The sequence below is a fragment of the Littorina saxatilis genome, linkage group LG2 (assembly GCF_037325665.1).
Source record: "Littorina saxatilis isolate snail1 linkage group LG2, US_GU_Lsax_2.0, whole genome shotgun sequence".
NCBI classification, from domain to species: domain Eukaryota; kingdom Metazoa; phylum Mollusca; class Gastropoda; order Littorinimorpha; family Littorinidae; genus Littorina; species Littorina saxatilis.
Window position 1 is genome coordinate 42,484,721 of NC_090246.1, and position 17,445 is coordinate 42,502,165.

General features: G+C 44.5%; 1 protein-coding gene across 1 annotated transcript in view; it reads right to left on the reverse strand.

The window, feature by feature from the left end:
• Positions 1-13,153: 13,153 nt before the first annotated feature.
• Positions 13,154-17,445, reverse strand: part of LOC138953069 (protein sidekick-like) — an 11,506-nt gene continuing 7,214 nt past the window's right edge. The window contains exons 6-8 of the mRNA XM_070324847.1: positions 16,996-17,140; positions 16,380-16,518; positions 13,154-15,833 (exon numbers count right to left, since the gene is read on the reverse strand). Coding sequence (XP_070180948.1) covers positions 15,579-15,833; positions 16,380-16,518; positions 16,996-17,140 — 539 coding nt within the window. The 3' untranslated portion in view covers positions 13,154-15,578. The remainder of the gene's footprint in view (positions 15,834-16,379; positions 16,519-16,995; positions 17,141-17,445) is intronic.

The window sequence follows — 17,445 nt, forward strand, 5'->3', positions numbered from 1 at the left end:
AGATTACCAGTTTCCAGTATGTTAAAATAGGCTTAACCTATCTACTGCTGGACTTACATCAGAACACTAACAGATTAAACTATACATGAATCGCGAGACAAGCGGCAAGAGAAGAGATTTTTGGAAAAAATACAGGTGAATGAGCAAGAAGGCAGAAAAAAGAAAAGAATTCATGAAGAAAAAGAGAGCATGACAGGAAAGAGGAACCAAAAATCTACCTAACAGCAAACTAGAAAGCTCCTGCGGTTCCAAAAACAGGAGGGGCCTTTAATTTCATAACCGCAGTGCCCCACTGCGGGACGGTGAAAGGGTGTCCATTTTTCCCAAAGAATAAAGGTACACCTCAGCTGTCTAGTGTTATATTCACTGCAAGATTCCATCACCATTGTGAACTGTGCCCCCAAAAATCCACATTCAACCGATTTATCAGACATGCTACATTAGTACCTTGTGTGTAAAAGGTCTTATTGTTTGTGCTTGATACAAAAAAACACTATCTGTTCCCAAACTTGAATCTAGCCTGGTCCTCAATCGAACTCAGAGAAAGAGACAAATTAAATGGGTCTTCTGTGATTTAAATGAAATCAACACCCACTTAGTGTGTGTGTGTGGGGGGGGGGGGATACATGCATGTGCGTGCGTTCGTTATTTAGTAACAACAAGTGGCCAAAAAATGTCCTTCATATGCCGAGGCGTGTGTGCTTCAATTACCTCGGAAGTTCATAAACACTAGCCTGTCAAGTGACTGTCGCATGCAATCCAAAACAACCATCGCCAGACAATCTGTCGTAAACAACAGGATAGGACTTTCAGCACACGACGCTGCCCACGTTAACCGAATACAGTCGATATATATAACAGATTGCCGGTATTTAATCGGTTTTTACACGTGTAAAACATACACCAGGACAGAAATCATCAACTGGTTAGACCCGCTGGTGTTCACTGCGTTCAACTTCCAGTAGTTTCTTAAAGGGTTTGTTCCGTTACAATGCTATATAGTTTGACAGGTAGCCACAATCAAATGACCAGTTCTTTTGTGGGACCGCTTTTGTATTTGACTGTTTTTGTAATACCACTTGCCATGCAGCACTGTTGCTAACATGCAAGAGACTTTCTTTCTTTATTTATTTGGTGTTTAACGTCGTTTTCAACCGTTCAAGGTTATATCGCGACGGGGAAAGGGGGGGAGATGGGATAGAGCCACTTGTCAATTGTTTCTTGTTCACAAAAGCACTAATCAAAAAATTGCTCCAGGGGCTTGCAACGTAGTACAATTATTACCTTACTGGGAGAATGCAAGTTTCCAGTACAAAGGACTTGACATTTCTTACAAACTGCTTGACTAAAATCTTTACAAACATTGACTATATTCTATACAAGAAACACTTAACAAGGGTAAAAGGAGAAACAGAATCCGTTAGTCGCCTCTTACGACATGCTGGCCCGGGAGCATCGGGTAAATTCTTCCCCCTAACCCGCGGGGGGTATGCAAGAGACTACTTTGGCCAAACAATTTCTGCATACTTTTTTGCAAATCAGACTTTCACAAACAAGAATAAAACAACAAAACCCAGAACGCTTCTTCAAATCATTGACTTCTGTTTTACTTTCATGTTATTGTTTACATTCGTGTGACAGCTTGATGTCAACCAATCACTAAAATTTACTAGCATCTTAATTACTCGTTCCCGTATTTGTTAACCTTGTGCGGCAACATCACAATCAAAGCCACTACTTCTAAGAATACAGAAAAAGACAAGAGAAGGAACACACATTATCAGAAGGAAAGCAGTCATCCGTGTTTGCAGTAGCTTTACTGTTGCATGATATGTATCAGGTTGACACCCAACAGTAAACACCCCCCCCCCCCCTCCTATCAAAAGGCCAGTTTTGTGAAAATGTCAACAATCACAGTTTCTCAAGTAAATGAAAGAAACCCCACAGTAGAAAACTGTGAACATACATCAAAATTACCTGTGTACATAATCTCAAAAATTATATATATTCATAATTGAAGGACTAATTTTGCAAGTAAGATGATGCTTTTGTATCCAACACATTTCTCTTGTTTGATCTGCAAGGCACACGGCCGGGAAACTCACCGCTGTGATTAATACCAACTTAACTAAAACCCTGAAAGTATGCTGTACCACTGATAAAAACAAACTGTTAATGTTGCTCTTACAATTAAGTACAAGTATGAAACGTAAAGGCAAAGTCCTTCTAAAAAAACCCAGTTCGGCTCCCCATCTCAGATCTGGCTAGGATTTTACATGGTACAAGACGATCCCTCCACTTGGTCACATACCAAAAATCAACATCCTGACTGTGTGCTGTGGTGGGTTGGACTTTCTTTCTTTCTTTATTTGGTGTTTAACGTCGTTTTCATCCACGAAGGTTATATCGCGACGTTCTTTCTTTATTTGGTGTTTAACGTCGTTTTCATCCACGAAGGTTATATCGCGACAAAGGGGGGAGATGGGATAGGGGAAAGGGGGGGGGGGGGGGGGGGGGAGATGGGATAGAGCCACTTGTTAAGTGTTTCTTGTTCACAAAAGCACTAATCAAAAATTTGCTCCAGGGGCTTGCAACGTAGTACAATTATTACCTTACTGGGAGAATGCAAGTTTCCAGTACAAAGGACTTAACATTTCTTACATACTGCTTGACTAAAATCTTTACAAAAATTGACTATATTCTATACAAGAAACACTTAACAAGGGTAAAAGGAGAAACAGAATCCGTTAGTTGCCTCTTACGACATGCTGGGGAGCATCGGGTAAATTCTTCCCCCTAACCCGCAGGGGGTGCTGTGGTGGGTTGGACATTTTTGATTAATTAATGTCTAAAAAAAGTCACCAGTGGCTTTTACAAAATTAATTCATCAAACGCAGGCTGTTGATTGTTGGCATGTGACCAAGTGGAGGGACGGTCTTGTACCATGTAAAATCCTAGCCAGATCTGAGATGGTGAGTCAAACATCATGAAAAAGAGTTTGCCTTTAAGTTCAAGGTTAACGTCATGTTTAAAAGAAATGCATGACAACATAATGAGTTATAAGTTGATATGTATTGTTGGTTAAAACCTCGTATAAGTAAACAATCACAAGATTAACATGAAGTTCAATTGGAGTTACAGAACAGGTGACTAGAATTATAGTCCCAATTTTTTGGTGGACATTAATTACAACTCACAGTTACACATCACGTGCACCACGTCATGACCATGCCACTCATGTTTTTTTCAGTAAGGCAGTACAATCAACCGAACACATATTTCCATGGACATCACTTTTCATGCAACAAACATACATCAAGTTTATTTCTTCATGCTCAATTCACATTCAAACATCAAAATGTTCCTTATCCCATAAACAATCCAATGATACATAATTATGGTAATACAAAAACTTTACACCTGGGGTGGAGGGGGAGTAGGGGATTCACACTAGCTGTCACTGTACAGTACACTCGCATGCATATATATTCATTTTATGTAATATATTCTGAAGGATTAGCGTTATGGTTTGCTCTTCTTAAACCCTAACAGTAACACCTACAAAACCAAATACAAAGCGTGCGTGTGGTCTATCCATTCTGACTTCCACAACTAGCTTCTATTGTCTTCTCTAAGACACAACAAGGCACAAACTCACGAGAAACAAAAAAAGTAGACACATACTGTACAAAAAATCATAAATTCAAGACAAACCACAAAGTCAAAAGTTGTAGTAAAAATTTAACTGGCTACGTTTGGTTCTAGCAATTAATCCATCCTCTAGCAGACAATTAGGAGCTGTACAATTTGGTTAAAAAAGTGAGATCCAGATGAAGATGGTCAACATTCATTTGTCTTGGCCTTTCACTTTCAGAGTGAGAACCATGACCATGAAAATGAACAGACACTATCAAAGTTTATGAGCATCGTTAGAGCATCTCTTTTATATTCAGTCCCTGCGTGACCTGCATGTGCAAAGAGTTTGAAAACAAGTCAGTTTTGCTTTGAGACCAAAAACTATGGATCACGAGTGTGCTGGTTTGAGTTTCATTGTAGTTTGCTCTGATCTTTGTCTTGAAAACAAAAAATGATCACAATACCACTTTTTTCACAGAATCAAAGTTCATTTGGCAGGAAATACCACCCATGGCCTAGCATGGTCATACAGGCAATGACAATGTAAAACCTGAGACATCAAGAAATATTTCATGCGCTTCAGACTTTTAGTTTACATTGTGCTTTAAAAAAACAACTCTGACTGCAGAGTAGTGTTGCCTAACTGCCTTTACTTGAGCCTCTTTCAAATTCTTGTTTTTCTCAAATCTTAAACAAGAAGGGCAAAGCCCATACGACTCACATGCTTGACCTTGACCTTTACATGACCTTGACCTTCAGGGTCAAGGTCAAATAACTAAACCTAGCAATGACATCATACACTAAGAACTGCTTTACACATTTTTCCTACCAAAATACATGTAACCTTGACCCAAGGTCAAGGTCATCCGAGGTCATGCAACACAAAGCTGTTAATTCAAGACATAGGAAGTACAATGGTGCTTATTGGCTCTTTCTACCATGAGATATGGTCACTTTTAGTGGTTCACTACCTTATTTTGGTCACATTTCATAAGGGTCAAAGTGACCTTGACCTTGATCATATGTGACCAAATGTGTCTCATGATGAAAGCATAACATGTGCCCCACATAATTTTTAAGTTTGAAACAGTTATCTTAGATAGTTCAGGGTCAAGGTCACTTCAAAATATGTATACAATCCAACTTTGAAGAGCTCCTGTGACCTTGACCTTGAAGCAAGGTAAACCAAACTGGTATCAAAAGATGGGGCTTACTTTGCCCTATATATCATATATAGGTGAGGTATTGAATCTCAAAAACTTCAGAGAAAATGGGAAAAATAGCTGTTTTTTAGGCAACATTTATGGCCCCTGCGACCTTGACCTTGAAGCAAGGTCAAGATGCTATGTATGTTTTTTGGGGCCTTGTAATCATACACCATCTTGCCAAATTTGGTACTGATAGACTGAATAGTGTCCAAGAAATATCCAACGTTAAAGTTTTCCGGACGGACGACTCGTGTGAGTACATAGACTCACTTTTGCTTTGCATGTGAGTCAAAATATGAGATATAGCACAATTTGCTTACGATCATGATGAAATTGTTATCTTCCAGCAGCAATAGCGGTGTCTCCTAATGGTGATGAAAACACAGATCATAAGGGTCATATATTGAGACTTGTGAGACAGTGGCGATTGCCAAAATGCTGAAGAATGAAGGTGCCAGCTTATTTCAAACAATGCATGAGAGTAATCCGCAAACAATGATGACACATGAGCAGTTGTGTTACTTGAGCTGTGTTTCAATCTATTAATCTTATCACAATAATGCTGAATCAAAACAGCAAGGCCGCAGGGAATAGAACCATGCAGCTCATTCTCACATTCACTGCGTAGTTATTTCCCCATCTTCTTTTTCTTTAAGAAACAGGTGACCCAAGAATAAAACAAACAAATATCAAAATGCCATCTTCTTTTTCTTTAAGAAGCAGGTGACCCAAGAATACATATCAAAATCATTCTCATTCAACTCAAATGAACTGGTTTGGCAAGTACAAAAGTTTAATACAAGAAAACAGAAGAGAGACAATGTTTTTGTTCTCAAGAAGAAGAGGACAAAACAATTGATTTGAAATAAATTCAAAACACTCAAGTCCTTAATGGCTAAAAACCGTAGGACTTTTAATATTAATTTTACTACTAAATTCAAAAGGAAAACTTTTTGCAACTCTTATAATTTTAAGCGCACATTTATCACCCTCTTGACCTAAAAAGTGTCTTGTTCACTTGCATTTAAAATTCAAGGAAAAGTAGCATACTCCCATAAAACTTAAACATAAATATCAAGTTGACAATAAAACAATTTTAAGCTATTGTTAACCAACTGATTCTAAATCAAACTTCCCACTCAGCTAGTAGAATTCTTTCAAACTCTAATTATAAGGTTTCAGAATTTCATCTGCACTGTTTTAAGCTGTTCTAGGGCAATATGACATTGTACGTAACACTAGACAGCAACTCAGCAAAAGTCAGCACAGACGATCTTCAGAAATAACCCGGGGTTTTGACGGGCTGAAGGAAGAATATAAATCATTGTGGCCACCTGAAGCTGAGGGAAGCTAACATGGCAACAGTGTGCGAGCAGTAAGCTCTGATGTGCTCGTTTTCCCGAAGAAAAAACCATCTCCTCCAATGGACATTGCTTAAATCAAATGAGTGTCCACTAAAAATCCAAAAGAGAAAGACCGCTAGTAATAATAATAGTAATACCCAATGAAGTTATTCCTGAACATTATCTATTACAAAGAATCCGGAGTATTGAATGTCGTCTGACATTCACAAACACAGAGACTGGCGCATTATTTTATTTAAATAATATATTTTTAAAGTTTTATTTTGAGTTAGCAAACAATCCTAGTTTCTGGATGGATTTTGGAATTAACCTTTGCTTATGCTGAAAGAGTTGTCAGGGACCAAGGAAATGGAATAGTGTCATTGCAGGGTTCGACACTAGCGGGGGCGGGGGGCGGAACGCCCCAGAGTTTTGTGTTCCGCCCCAAACATTGCCGAAGCTTGGGGCCCACTCCGCCCCAGGATAAATTCCAACAATGACAAACCAAAAATTCTAATGCCAGAGCCAATCACTAAAAATTGCCAAAGTCGTCACTGAAATTTGCGTTACGATCAATGCCGCAGTCAAGAAAAAACACACATTTAAATCGTCGAAGGACAATGTCGTAAGGGAAATAACTCCCAGATTGCGCTCTTTAGCGTGAGAGATAAGTATCGCCTTCAAATGCCAAACGCAAAATGTGGCGACACATCCCTGGTGTAAAAAGACATGGCAATGAAGATGAAGAACAGGGTGGAGAGAAACGAAAAAAGGAAACCGATGCAGCCAAAAGCGCGAAGCGCTGTCGTAATTTCAATGTCAAATGGTTGAAAGAATTTCCCTGGCTTCAGTACGATGAAGAAAAACAGACAATGCATTGCCGCACGTGAATACTGAGAGTGGGCCCCAGATTTTTTTTTTCCGCCCCAGCAATTTCCATCTCTGGGGCCAGTGTGGCCCCAGGCCAAATAAGTTAGTGTCGACCCCTGCAATGTGTCAGAGCATCTTAATGGTGCTACACACATGAAGTAACATGATGACCAAACCTATCACAGTTCAAATAATCAGCACCTTGGCGGGGATTTCAAAGCAGGTGATCTGTCAAAAAACTTAAAACATGATGCATTACTTCCTAAAAAAAAATTCTATAAAATGTATCTAATAAAAAATGCACAGCTAGCCCTGAAGATGAATTGTCAAGTCCCACAAAACAAGTCAATTCCAAAATTTTAATAATAAATTTTCATTTAATTAATATACTTACCCAACTCACATATAGCAATTAACTCTAGTTCAGTGCTGGTAACGCTGTACGCGTTCCCCTTGGTAACAAGGGAGACCACCCTAAAAAAGAGTGATCCATCCCATAATATCAGACCGATGTCCGGTCCAACATCCGTATGCGTGCGCATACGCCGCCATTTGTATCATTCGAACGAAGCCCAACTCACTACTTTTTTAGAACCCAATACCACCACAGCGGGGAGGCGGGAGGGTTTAAACGATGTGAGTTGGGTAAGTATATTAATTAAATGAAAATTTATTATTAAAATTTTGGATTAAATTACATATTATTACCCAACTCACATATAGCAGATTGCTACTATAGGTGGTGGGTACTTACCAAAACTATGCACGCAGGACTTGTCCCGCCGCTACCATGGCAGGCAGCGCGGAGCTTCCATCCTGTCTGACAGAAGCGACGTCTCTGAGGTAAAAGTTGACGAAAACGTCCTCAGAGCGCCAATACGCAGCTTCCAGTACCTCGGCTAGCTTGCCGGACCGAAGAACTGCCACTGAGGATGCCCAGGCTCTCGCCTCATGGGTTCTAGCCGCGGTGAGAGGCAAAACTGCCCTATCATCACCCGACTGCACTAGCCACCAGGCATATGCTCGTTTGATCAGAGTGGAGATCCATTTGGCCAGAGTCACCTTCGCTATATCCTTACACCTAGCCGTGTTTAAAGATATGAAAAGAAGCTTTTGACTTTCTGACCTAACAGGCCGAGTTCGAGACAGGTAACATCGGAGAGCTCTCACAGGACAATTTGCAATATCGGGATCTCCAGGAGCCAAAATCTTGCTCAAGGGTGGAATGCGCAAGATTGGAGAAAGCTGGCCAGGTTTCTGGTTTTTCGCGAGAAAGCCGGGAACAAATTTGAGAGAAATGGAACCATCCTTCTCGAACGCAATATCCTTGTCTAAACCCGACAAAGAATGCACCTCACTACCTCTCCTAGAAGTAGAGAGAAGCGTTAAAAACACAGTCTTACGCGTCAAATCGGCCAAAGTGGCTGACAAAAGAGGCTCGAACTCATCCGAGGCTAAGAAACGTAAGACCAGGAACAAATCCCATGCAGGGAGAAGCGATTTTGAACGAGCTGCTAAAAGGGCAGCCCCCTTAATAACACTAGCGATAACCCCTCCGAGCGAAATTTTGTGGCCTAATTGCGCGAGGGTCGAAGAGATCGCCGACCTCCGGACCCTAATAGAAGAGGGAGAAGCCCCCTGATCAGCCAACCAAGACAGATGGTTGGCTACCTGAATAGACCTAGGAGAAAGAGGTTTAACCCCGTTAAGCGCGCACCACCTAGGCCAAGAGGCCCAGTGCGATGAGTAAACCGAAGAAGTCGATTTTCTATGCGCATGTCCAACGAATCTCAGAGTAGGGGAAGAGGCCCCTGCCCTACGCAAAGCGCTTCGGACAGAATCCACGCGTGAAGGGCCAGGATCTGTGGGTTCTCGTGCTGAACGCCTGACCGAGGCTGCACGAGATCTCCTCTTTTCAGGGCGAGAGGGATTGGGGGCCGAACTGCTAGACGCAGTAGGTCGGGAAACCAGTGCTGGCTTGGCCACAGAGGAGCGACCAGAACCAGCGCTGGTTTCTCCAAGTCCACTTTCCTGAGGACTTTGCCTAAGAGGCAGAACGGAGGGAAGGCATACGCCGGAAGATCTGACCAATCCACTTCCAGAGCATTCACCTTCCAGGCCAGAGGATCCGGGAAGGGGGACACAAAGAGAGGCAGTCTCGCCGAAAACCTCGTCGCAAAGAGATCTATCTTGGGCTTGTCGATCTGCGACCAAAGCCGCTGCAAAGACTGGTGTGTGAGAGTCCACTCTGAATGAACAATCCTGTCCCCTCTGCTCAAAGTGTCTGCAAGGACGTTCAGACTGCCCTTCAAGTACACTGCTGACAACAGAATGTGCTGGGCGTGACACCACTTGAGAATGCGACATGCAATGTCGGAAAGACTGTGAGACCGAGTCCCCCCCTGCTTGTTCACATACGACGCCACAGACATGTTGTCGGTGTGAAGACGTACATGACTGCCCTCCAGGAAAGGCTTGAACGCTAGAAGCGCCAGGGAAACGGCCTCCAACTCCAGTACATTGATATGTAGGGAGGCCTGAGAGCAATCCCAAACTCCCGAAACCATGTGCTCGTCCAGATGAGCACCCCACCCCGTCAGAGATGCGTCCGTAAACAACTCTCTCTCCGGCGGTGGACGAACAATGGGAACACCCCGGAACAAATCCGGAAGAAGCCAAACACCTGTGGTCTGCTGAAACCAAGTTCCCAGTGCGATCGGAGCACTCCAGTCCTGGGATGTCTGATCCCACCTTGACTGCAGGGAGGCCTGAAAAGGCCTCTTGTGAACCCTGCCCAACGGAATGAGGGAAGCCATGGATTCCATCTGACCCAGAACCGAAGTCAGAACCCTTGCACTGGCGTGATTCTCTCCGTAGAGAGACCGAATCAGACCCTGAAGCTTGTCGATCCGCCTTTGAGACGGACGGACAGACCACCGAAGCGTGTCGAATTCCATGCCCAGGTAAGTAAACGTCTGGGATGGTTCCAACTCGGATTTTGTCAGGTTGACAGAGAAACCCAGCTGTGCCGCCCGGCTCAGCACCCTGTGCGTATGAGCCTCGCAAAGCCCCCTGTTCTGGTGAAGGATTAACCAATCGTCCAGGTATGCTCTGAGACGGATGCCTTCCTGTCTCACAAGAGCGCAAAGCTGCCTGACCACAATCGTGAAAATCCACGGAGCTAAAGACAGGCCGAACGGCAGAGCCCTGAACTGGTAAGCTTTGCCGCCCCAAGGGAAGCGAAGCCACTTCCTGTCCGCGACATGTATGAGGACGTGAAAGTAAGCGTCTGTAAGATCGATCGACGTTGCCCAATCTCCCGGCCGTAAGGCCTCCCGAACCGAAGTTGGAGTTTCCATGGTAAACTTGATTACTCTCAGAAACTTGTTCAAAGGAGAAAGATCTAACACCGGCCTCCACGCCCCCGAGGCTTTCGGCACTACAAAAAGTCTGCCGTAAAACCCCGGGGACCGCGCGTCCAAGACCTCCTCTATAGCTCCCTTGAGCAGCAGAGCCGAGACCTCCTCCTGGACCGCGTTCCGTGCCACCAAATCCTTTGGCGCCCTGCAGGGCGGGATTATCCTGACCAGGGGAGCCTTCTGCCCTGACCAGAGAAGCCGGAACCCCGAACACACTATCCCCGTGACCCACTTGCTGGCCACCAGTTGCAGCCAGGAAGAAAGGGCCCTGGACGGGCCGCCCGCTACAACTAGCGCGGGGGCCACCGGGATGTGTTGTTCGGGGAAGTTTCATTGGGGGTGAGGCTTACGCCCCGACCCCCTGGAACCCCCGAAAGACTGACCCCTCTTAGGGTATGGAGCTCCACGCCCCCTACCCCTGGAGGAGAATGACTGCTTCTGGGCCTTCCCACCACCTGACGAAGACGTCTGAGGCTTAGCAGAAGAAAACGCCTGAGTCTGAGACTTGCCCTGAGGCTTCTGGAAGCCCTGTGAAGCCAAACGCGCGATCGCTACATCCCGCGCGTCCTGCGTCTCTTTCTGGAGTGCATCGAAAGACGCCTGCCCTAAGAGAGACCCCTCAGCAAAAGGGGAGACCTTCAGCCTCTCCACAGTCGCGGTGTCCCAAAATCTGGACCCCGTCAAGAAGGCTGATCTCCTTGAAAGCACCGCGTGAGTATACAGCCGGGCAGACAAAGTAACCTGTTCTCTAGTCACCTTGCCCAGAGTAGCCAGCAGTGTTGAAACATCTGTCGGCGACGCATCGAACCGAAATTCAAAAGGATCAAGAGATGTGGCAATCGATCTGGATAAAGACCTTTGCAGAGACTCCGACACGGACGTGAGCTCCAGCAAAGACCTTCCAACTTCCTCCACAGCTGTGAGAGAACCGTCAGTACATGGGACAACTCTATCCCTATTGTACCCGTCCTCTCTCAAAGCAGCAAGTTCCGGCGTCACCGGAAGTGCCCCTGACGGCAGAGCAAAAGAGTCAATCAGATTCACAGGATAAGGGGTGAGCTTGAACTTCGGAACACCGGAAGCAGCCCGAGCCCCAGGCTGAGCCAGCCAAGAGACAACGTCTTCCGGGGCCTCGCCGTGCTGAACCAACAACGGCACCGCCGGTTTGCGTTTACCACACAAGACGTTAGCCATTTCATAGGCAATAGTTGACGATTCCCGGAAGCGGTAGCGAGGCCGTTGCTCCTGAGCACTCCGGAAATCGTCAAAAGCAGAACGAGGTGGGTGAAGCTGAGCCTTGTCCTTCACCACCCCTTCCGGAAAGTATCTGAACGCTGTTTCCGCCGCCAGCGCCACAGCGGCTGACAGCTTCACGGGCAAATTCAGTTGGGAATCCTCTACCACTGAGGCATCCCCGTCTTCCGCCCTACACTCCGACTCGAGATCAAGCTCGGAGCCAGGAGGCAGAACATCAGACAGTTTATCGTCGGCAGAACCGACCACTTCCTGCCCCCCGGGCGGAAGAGGACTAAAACGGTCCCCGATATTCTCATAAAGAGACGTACGGAGGCGTTCGTCCTTTCGCTGCTCGTGGGAACTCTCACGACTACCAACGCCAGAGAGAGCCCCCTGAGCTCGCACACCGGCAAGCGGTGTAGACATACCTTGAACTGGTGTCCCATAAAGGAGAGACACCAACTTGGTACTCCCATCCTGCGAAGCATGGACATCCGCCCGAGTCACAGTCGCCGAAGGCAAAGCGGAAGTCGAAGCCGGAACTGCAGGAGACTGCCGTACCTGTGCTAAGGAGAGAACATCAGAAACACCAGACGGAAGCGCTCGTAATTCCTCCCTAGTGGAAGATAATTCCGACGCAAGTGTCGAAACTTGAGCGCTCAAAGTCAACAATAAAGACGCAACTTCAGTTGGCGCTAACCCAGGGCAGCCATCTGAAGTTGAGGCAGAAGCAGAAGCAGAAGCAGAAGAAGAAGAAGCTTTGCCCGAAACACCACTCTTGCCAGAACGTAAACAAGCCTGACCGGAAGTTAAACTGACGTCTGCTAACACGGGAGATTTAACAGAAGTTGAATCAGAAGAAACAGACGCGGATTTTCCTGCGCCCTTCTCTCTCCTAGAGCTACGTTTAGGAGGCGTATCGTCAGAAACCTGCCTCGAACTAGGCTTCCTTTTGGCGCTATCAACAAGCGCAGCCTCCGCCATAGCGAAAGAACTCACGAAAAATTTCAAAGAAAAACAATTTCAGAAAAATTTCACAAGTACAAAACGAGCGACGAAAAACGTCGCTAAAGTTATAACAAAACGGAAAGATCTCACCACACAGCGTAGGTAAAGGTGAACAGTTAGGCGACGACCAAGGGGAGATGCCAAAGCCAAAGACTAAGACAAAATGCTGAAGACAGCAGGAGCGTACATCAGGAGCGTCCTTCCCAGTTGAACCGCTGAGAGAGAATGATACAAATGGCGGCGTATGCGCACGCATACGGATGTTGGACCGGACATCGGTCTGATATTATGGGATGGATCACTCTTTTTTAGGGTGGTCTCCCTTGTTACCAAGGGGAACGCGTACAGCGTTACCAGCACTGAACTAGAGTTAATTGCTATATGTGAGTTGGGTAATAATATGTAATTTAATAGCAAAATACTTACAGTCAAAACAATTTTCCTTTTTGTGTGTGCCTTGAATGGTCTAACAAACACAGTTTAAAATAATTGTATGACTGTTTAAAAACTGCATTAAATCAAATAATCTACTGAGGTTAGTAAATTTGTCAATACAGTTATTGAAATGAAATTTTACTTTTCAAAGAAACACTTTGCTGCCTACGGTAGGCCAACAGTGAAATACTTTCAAAAAGGGAGCAATCTAAAATTCTTACTAAAATCTCAGTTAAAGAACCTGATTGTTCCGTAGCTTCGATTGAACTGACCGTTTTTTTGTTTTTAATGAACCAGCAATGATAGCAAAGTCACATGCAATGATTCTCTTTTCCAAAAAAGGTAATGATTCATGAAAAAACCAGAATGATGAAAACATCTCTAGACTTCATTTAGGTCTGATATGTCCTGAACCAAAGTATAGCCTCAGCTGGAATGAAAAATGATTCACAACCAAGATAGAACATGTATCTCATTTTCTATCTTTGCATCAGAGCAAATTAGCAAGCCAATCATGAACTCAAAATTACTTCACTTTGTTGAAGCAAGCTCACAAACACACACACGTGCACACTCACACATACAGGCAGACACACACACAACAAACACACAAATGCACACACACAGGTGGTAAAAGCTGCAGTAAAAATATTCATCGAAAGGCAGCTGGGAGATCATGAAGATTATTAGTAGATACGTTGCTGTCATCTCTGGAAACATCTGTTATTTTTTTATTTTATAGATGCTGATTGCCATTCCTCTCTCACACAATTCGTTTTTAAACTCTTCTCCAAAGAGTAATGGAAGCAGAAGTTAATGCTTGAACATTGAAAGAATATGGGGAAAGGGAGCATGGCCTAATCCGTATCTGTAACTAAGGTCATGAGAATGTGTTGTAACTGCAACAACTGAGTCAACACTGTTTACAAGCTCGAAGGCTCCCGAAGCAATGTTTCATTTCATTTTGATCACATGCTCTTCTCTCCATTTATAAGTGAGTAAAGTCATTAACAGCTGTTTCACTCAAACCTTGAACATTCTGTGTGATTTAACTTGTCCTCCGAAGTAGCAGTATAAGATTTTGCAGCAGATGGCGAGCAAGATACATGTCTCTGGTACCCTCGTACCTTCAGAAACTCTGTCTTGTAGAGACTGCCTCTTACTTATACACATTCTTTCTTGTGCACTCTTTCCTTCTCATGAGACTCTTCTTACTGACCACCAAACGATCACAGCGCTTCGAATAGTTATCTCAGTTTGCACAATGGAGGCTCCGTGAAGGGTGCCACCAAGGCAGCAATCCAACCGAGTCAGATGAACATGTGAACAGAAAATGGAATCCATGGTTAAAATCTAGTGCTGAAGTTTGCTGCATTTCTCATTCTGGAAAATGCGTCTCCTTGTGGAGCAAAGAGTATACTGCACATGTTTCAAGCTTAATGCTTGTCTGCAAGATTGTCTTCTGAAAGCTTGTCCACATAATCCAGGCTGCTTGTGTACTGTTGTAGTGAATACCTTGTACGTTCTCTCAAGCCTGTCCATATAATCCAGGTAATGCACAAGTCACTTCTACTTTGGCAGTAAACACCTAGTGCAGTTTGCTTGCACATGGTCTTCAGAGGCCGTTTGCTAACTGTGAAAAGGCTTGCAACGTAAAAAAAATAAAAATAAATAAAAACACAGAATCACCAAGCTCCTTGGGTTGGATGTAAGCTTGGGTGTACAAGTTCATCACAGGAAGGAAACTTCTATTCCTTCAATGGTCCAAAAGCCAAGCTGAGATGGTGCAAAAAAAGACGGAAGGCAGTGTAGAGTGTACATCAGCGGGATGAACTGTCACAAGCTTATCAATGCTGCCACGAGTTACATTAGAAGGTGGTGAAGGTACAGAACACCCGAGCTTTGGATTTGATGCCAGATGATCACAGCTGTAGGGAAGATTAGTCTGTTGCGTTGGAAGGTGAACACTGATTCATGCTGCCCCCTTGACCACAAGCTTGAAACTTGCTGAGTGAGCACTGTCTGCTTCAGCTTATAATCTGTCACTCAGTGACTGCCGCCGGTCTCACAAATTGTGTCGCAAAGCTTCAGCAGTCCAAGTGGTTGGTTCGACAAAGGAGGAGAGTACTGTGAGAGCAGTCCTAGCTCTGGCCACACTGTTGACCACAAGCTGACCGTTGTGGAGCTGAGATCAACTGTTAGTGACTGTGTCAAATCTGTGTTAGTTATCTGACCACAAGCTGTTGTCATTGAGAAAATTACTTCACTATCAGTGTCTGATGACACTGAGTGGGCAGACAAGGCATTCCTGGCTCTGGCCACACTGTTGACCACAACTTGACCATCGGCTCTCTACCACTGCCTCTCTCTGTACGTCTGTCTATCACACAAATTGCGTCCAAAACCTACGACAGTCCAAGCTGTCAGACGAAAGAGGAGAAACCTGTGAGGGGAGTCCTGGCTCCGGCCACATTGTTGACCACCACTTGACCGTTGTTAAGACTGAAGGCATAGTGACTGCTGTCTGCCTCGCTGTCTGTGTAAGCGTAAGCGTTGTTGTTCTGGAATCGCCAGGATTCCCGCGCCGTGTTGCTGTTGGGGTGGATCGTACTGAACGCCGGGGGAGGGGGGGATGCTGGGACTTTCTCGCTCTCTGCGTCGCTTTCGTCGTCGCTCGGCTGGAACAAAAGATTTGAGTTTAAGCGGACACTTAACACACTGAAACCCCACCTTCTCACACCCCCAGGGTTCAGCCTGGGAGAACAAGATTTGACCCTCTCAATCCCACTCTGATGGGACATAATCCAAGGTGCAAAACACTAAATAGATTGGCAAGGTCCAAGGTCACCTCCGCCCCCCTGAACATTTCGTTTATCCAACAAAGGTACATGGTGCAATTTTTAGCCAAATCAGCTTAGTATTTGCCATCATAACATGTTATCAAATTGTGTATGCGTGCATGAGTGCATGTATGTGAGTGTGTGTGCTTGTGCTCTGTTTGATAGACTTTTGCTTGCGTATGCTTTTGAATTTAATTCTTATGGGTCATTTTAGATTTTACGAAAGAGTCCATGGCACATAGCGCGTTAGTAAACCAAACCCTGTATCCAGCAATGGATCTGTTATCCTTTACACAGCAAGGAAACCAACCAACCATTGCCTTTCACGCCTGGTGGCGTGTAGGGCAGCAACACAGCAAGGAAGGTATTGTTAAATGCAGTTACCTCTGTGGAATCATCAAGGTCGGAAGGTTTATCAGTGACACAACTGGAGCTGTCGTCAGGTATGGGCGGCTTGGCCATGGACAAGGCATCCTCGTCATCAGAGTACGCTACGCTGGCCGGGCTAGGTCGAGGAGGGGCCCTGATGACAAACATCAACAGATAATTATAAATAACAATTACACTGCATACAATCAATTAAATAAATGTAGCACAAAGAGCTAAGCTCATAAGCTTGCTCTTAAAAGCAATATAATAACTGATTTGGCAGACGAATATAACGCATAACAGAACATTGATTAGCATGGTGTTAAAAACAAAGGTACAACATTAAACTGTCCTGTTTTCTCCAAACCACTTGGCTTCTGTTTCAACAATCTTTCTTCTGTTTGAAGAATGTTTACAAATTAGTTCTTCACCGTCTCATCTAAAGAATGATCTCTGGTGTTTAAAAAATGCTGAAAATTATCTGGCAATATATTAACCATGGTCAAAAGTAAGCACTGCAATTTACAATACCTAGCATTAATATTGTTGATAGATCTGTTCCTGGGCAGAATGTTGCGACAAGACTGTCTCAGCTAGTAGTAGGGCGGGTAAGCTCTACAATGCACCATACCTAGCATAAATATTTTTGATAGATCCGTTCCTGGGCTGAATATTGCGACGTGATTGTCTCATCTCGTAGGTGGGGAAGCCACCATCCTCCGGCTCTGAGGGCTCCGACATGACGGTGGTGTTGGTCTGCGATCTCTTCATCTCTTCTGCAAAACACAGTGAATAACCATATCAACCTGTAACAATTACATACAAATAACATACTTCCAGAATCACACTGCACTCACAATTGACAACGTTGTCAACACATAACTTCATAAGTAATATGGCAAGAACTCAAAAAGAGACTTACTGTTACTACCATTGAGTGTGAAGTTTATTAAACATCTTGGAAGAATGGGGGGTGGGGGGGGGGGGGGGAGAAAGGGGGAACAAAAAGGGGGGGGGAAAACACACACACACACACACACACAAAACCAAACACATAAACACACACAGAAACACATGTGTG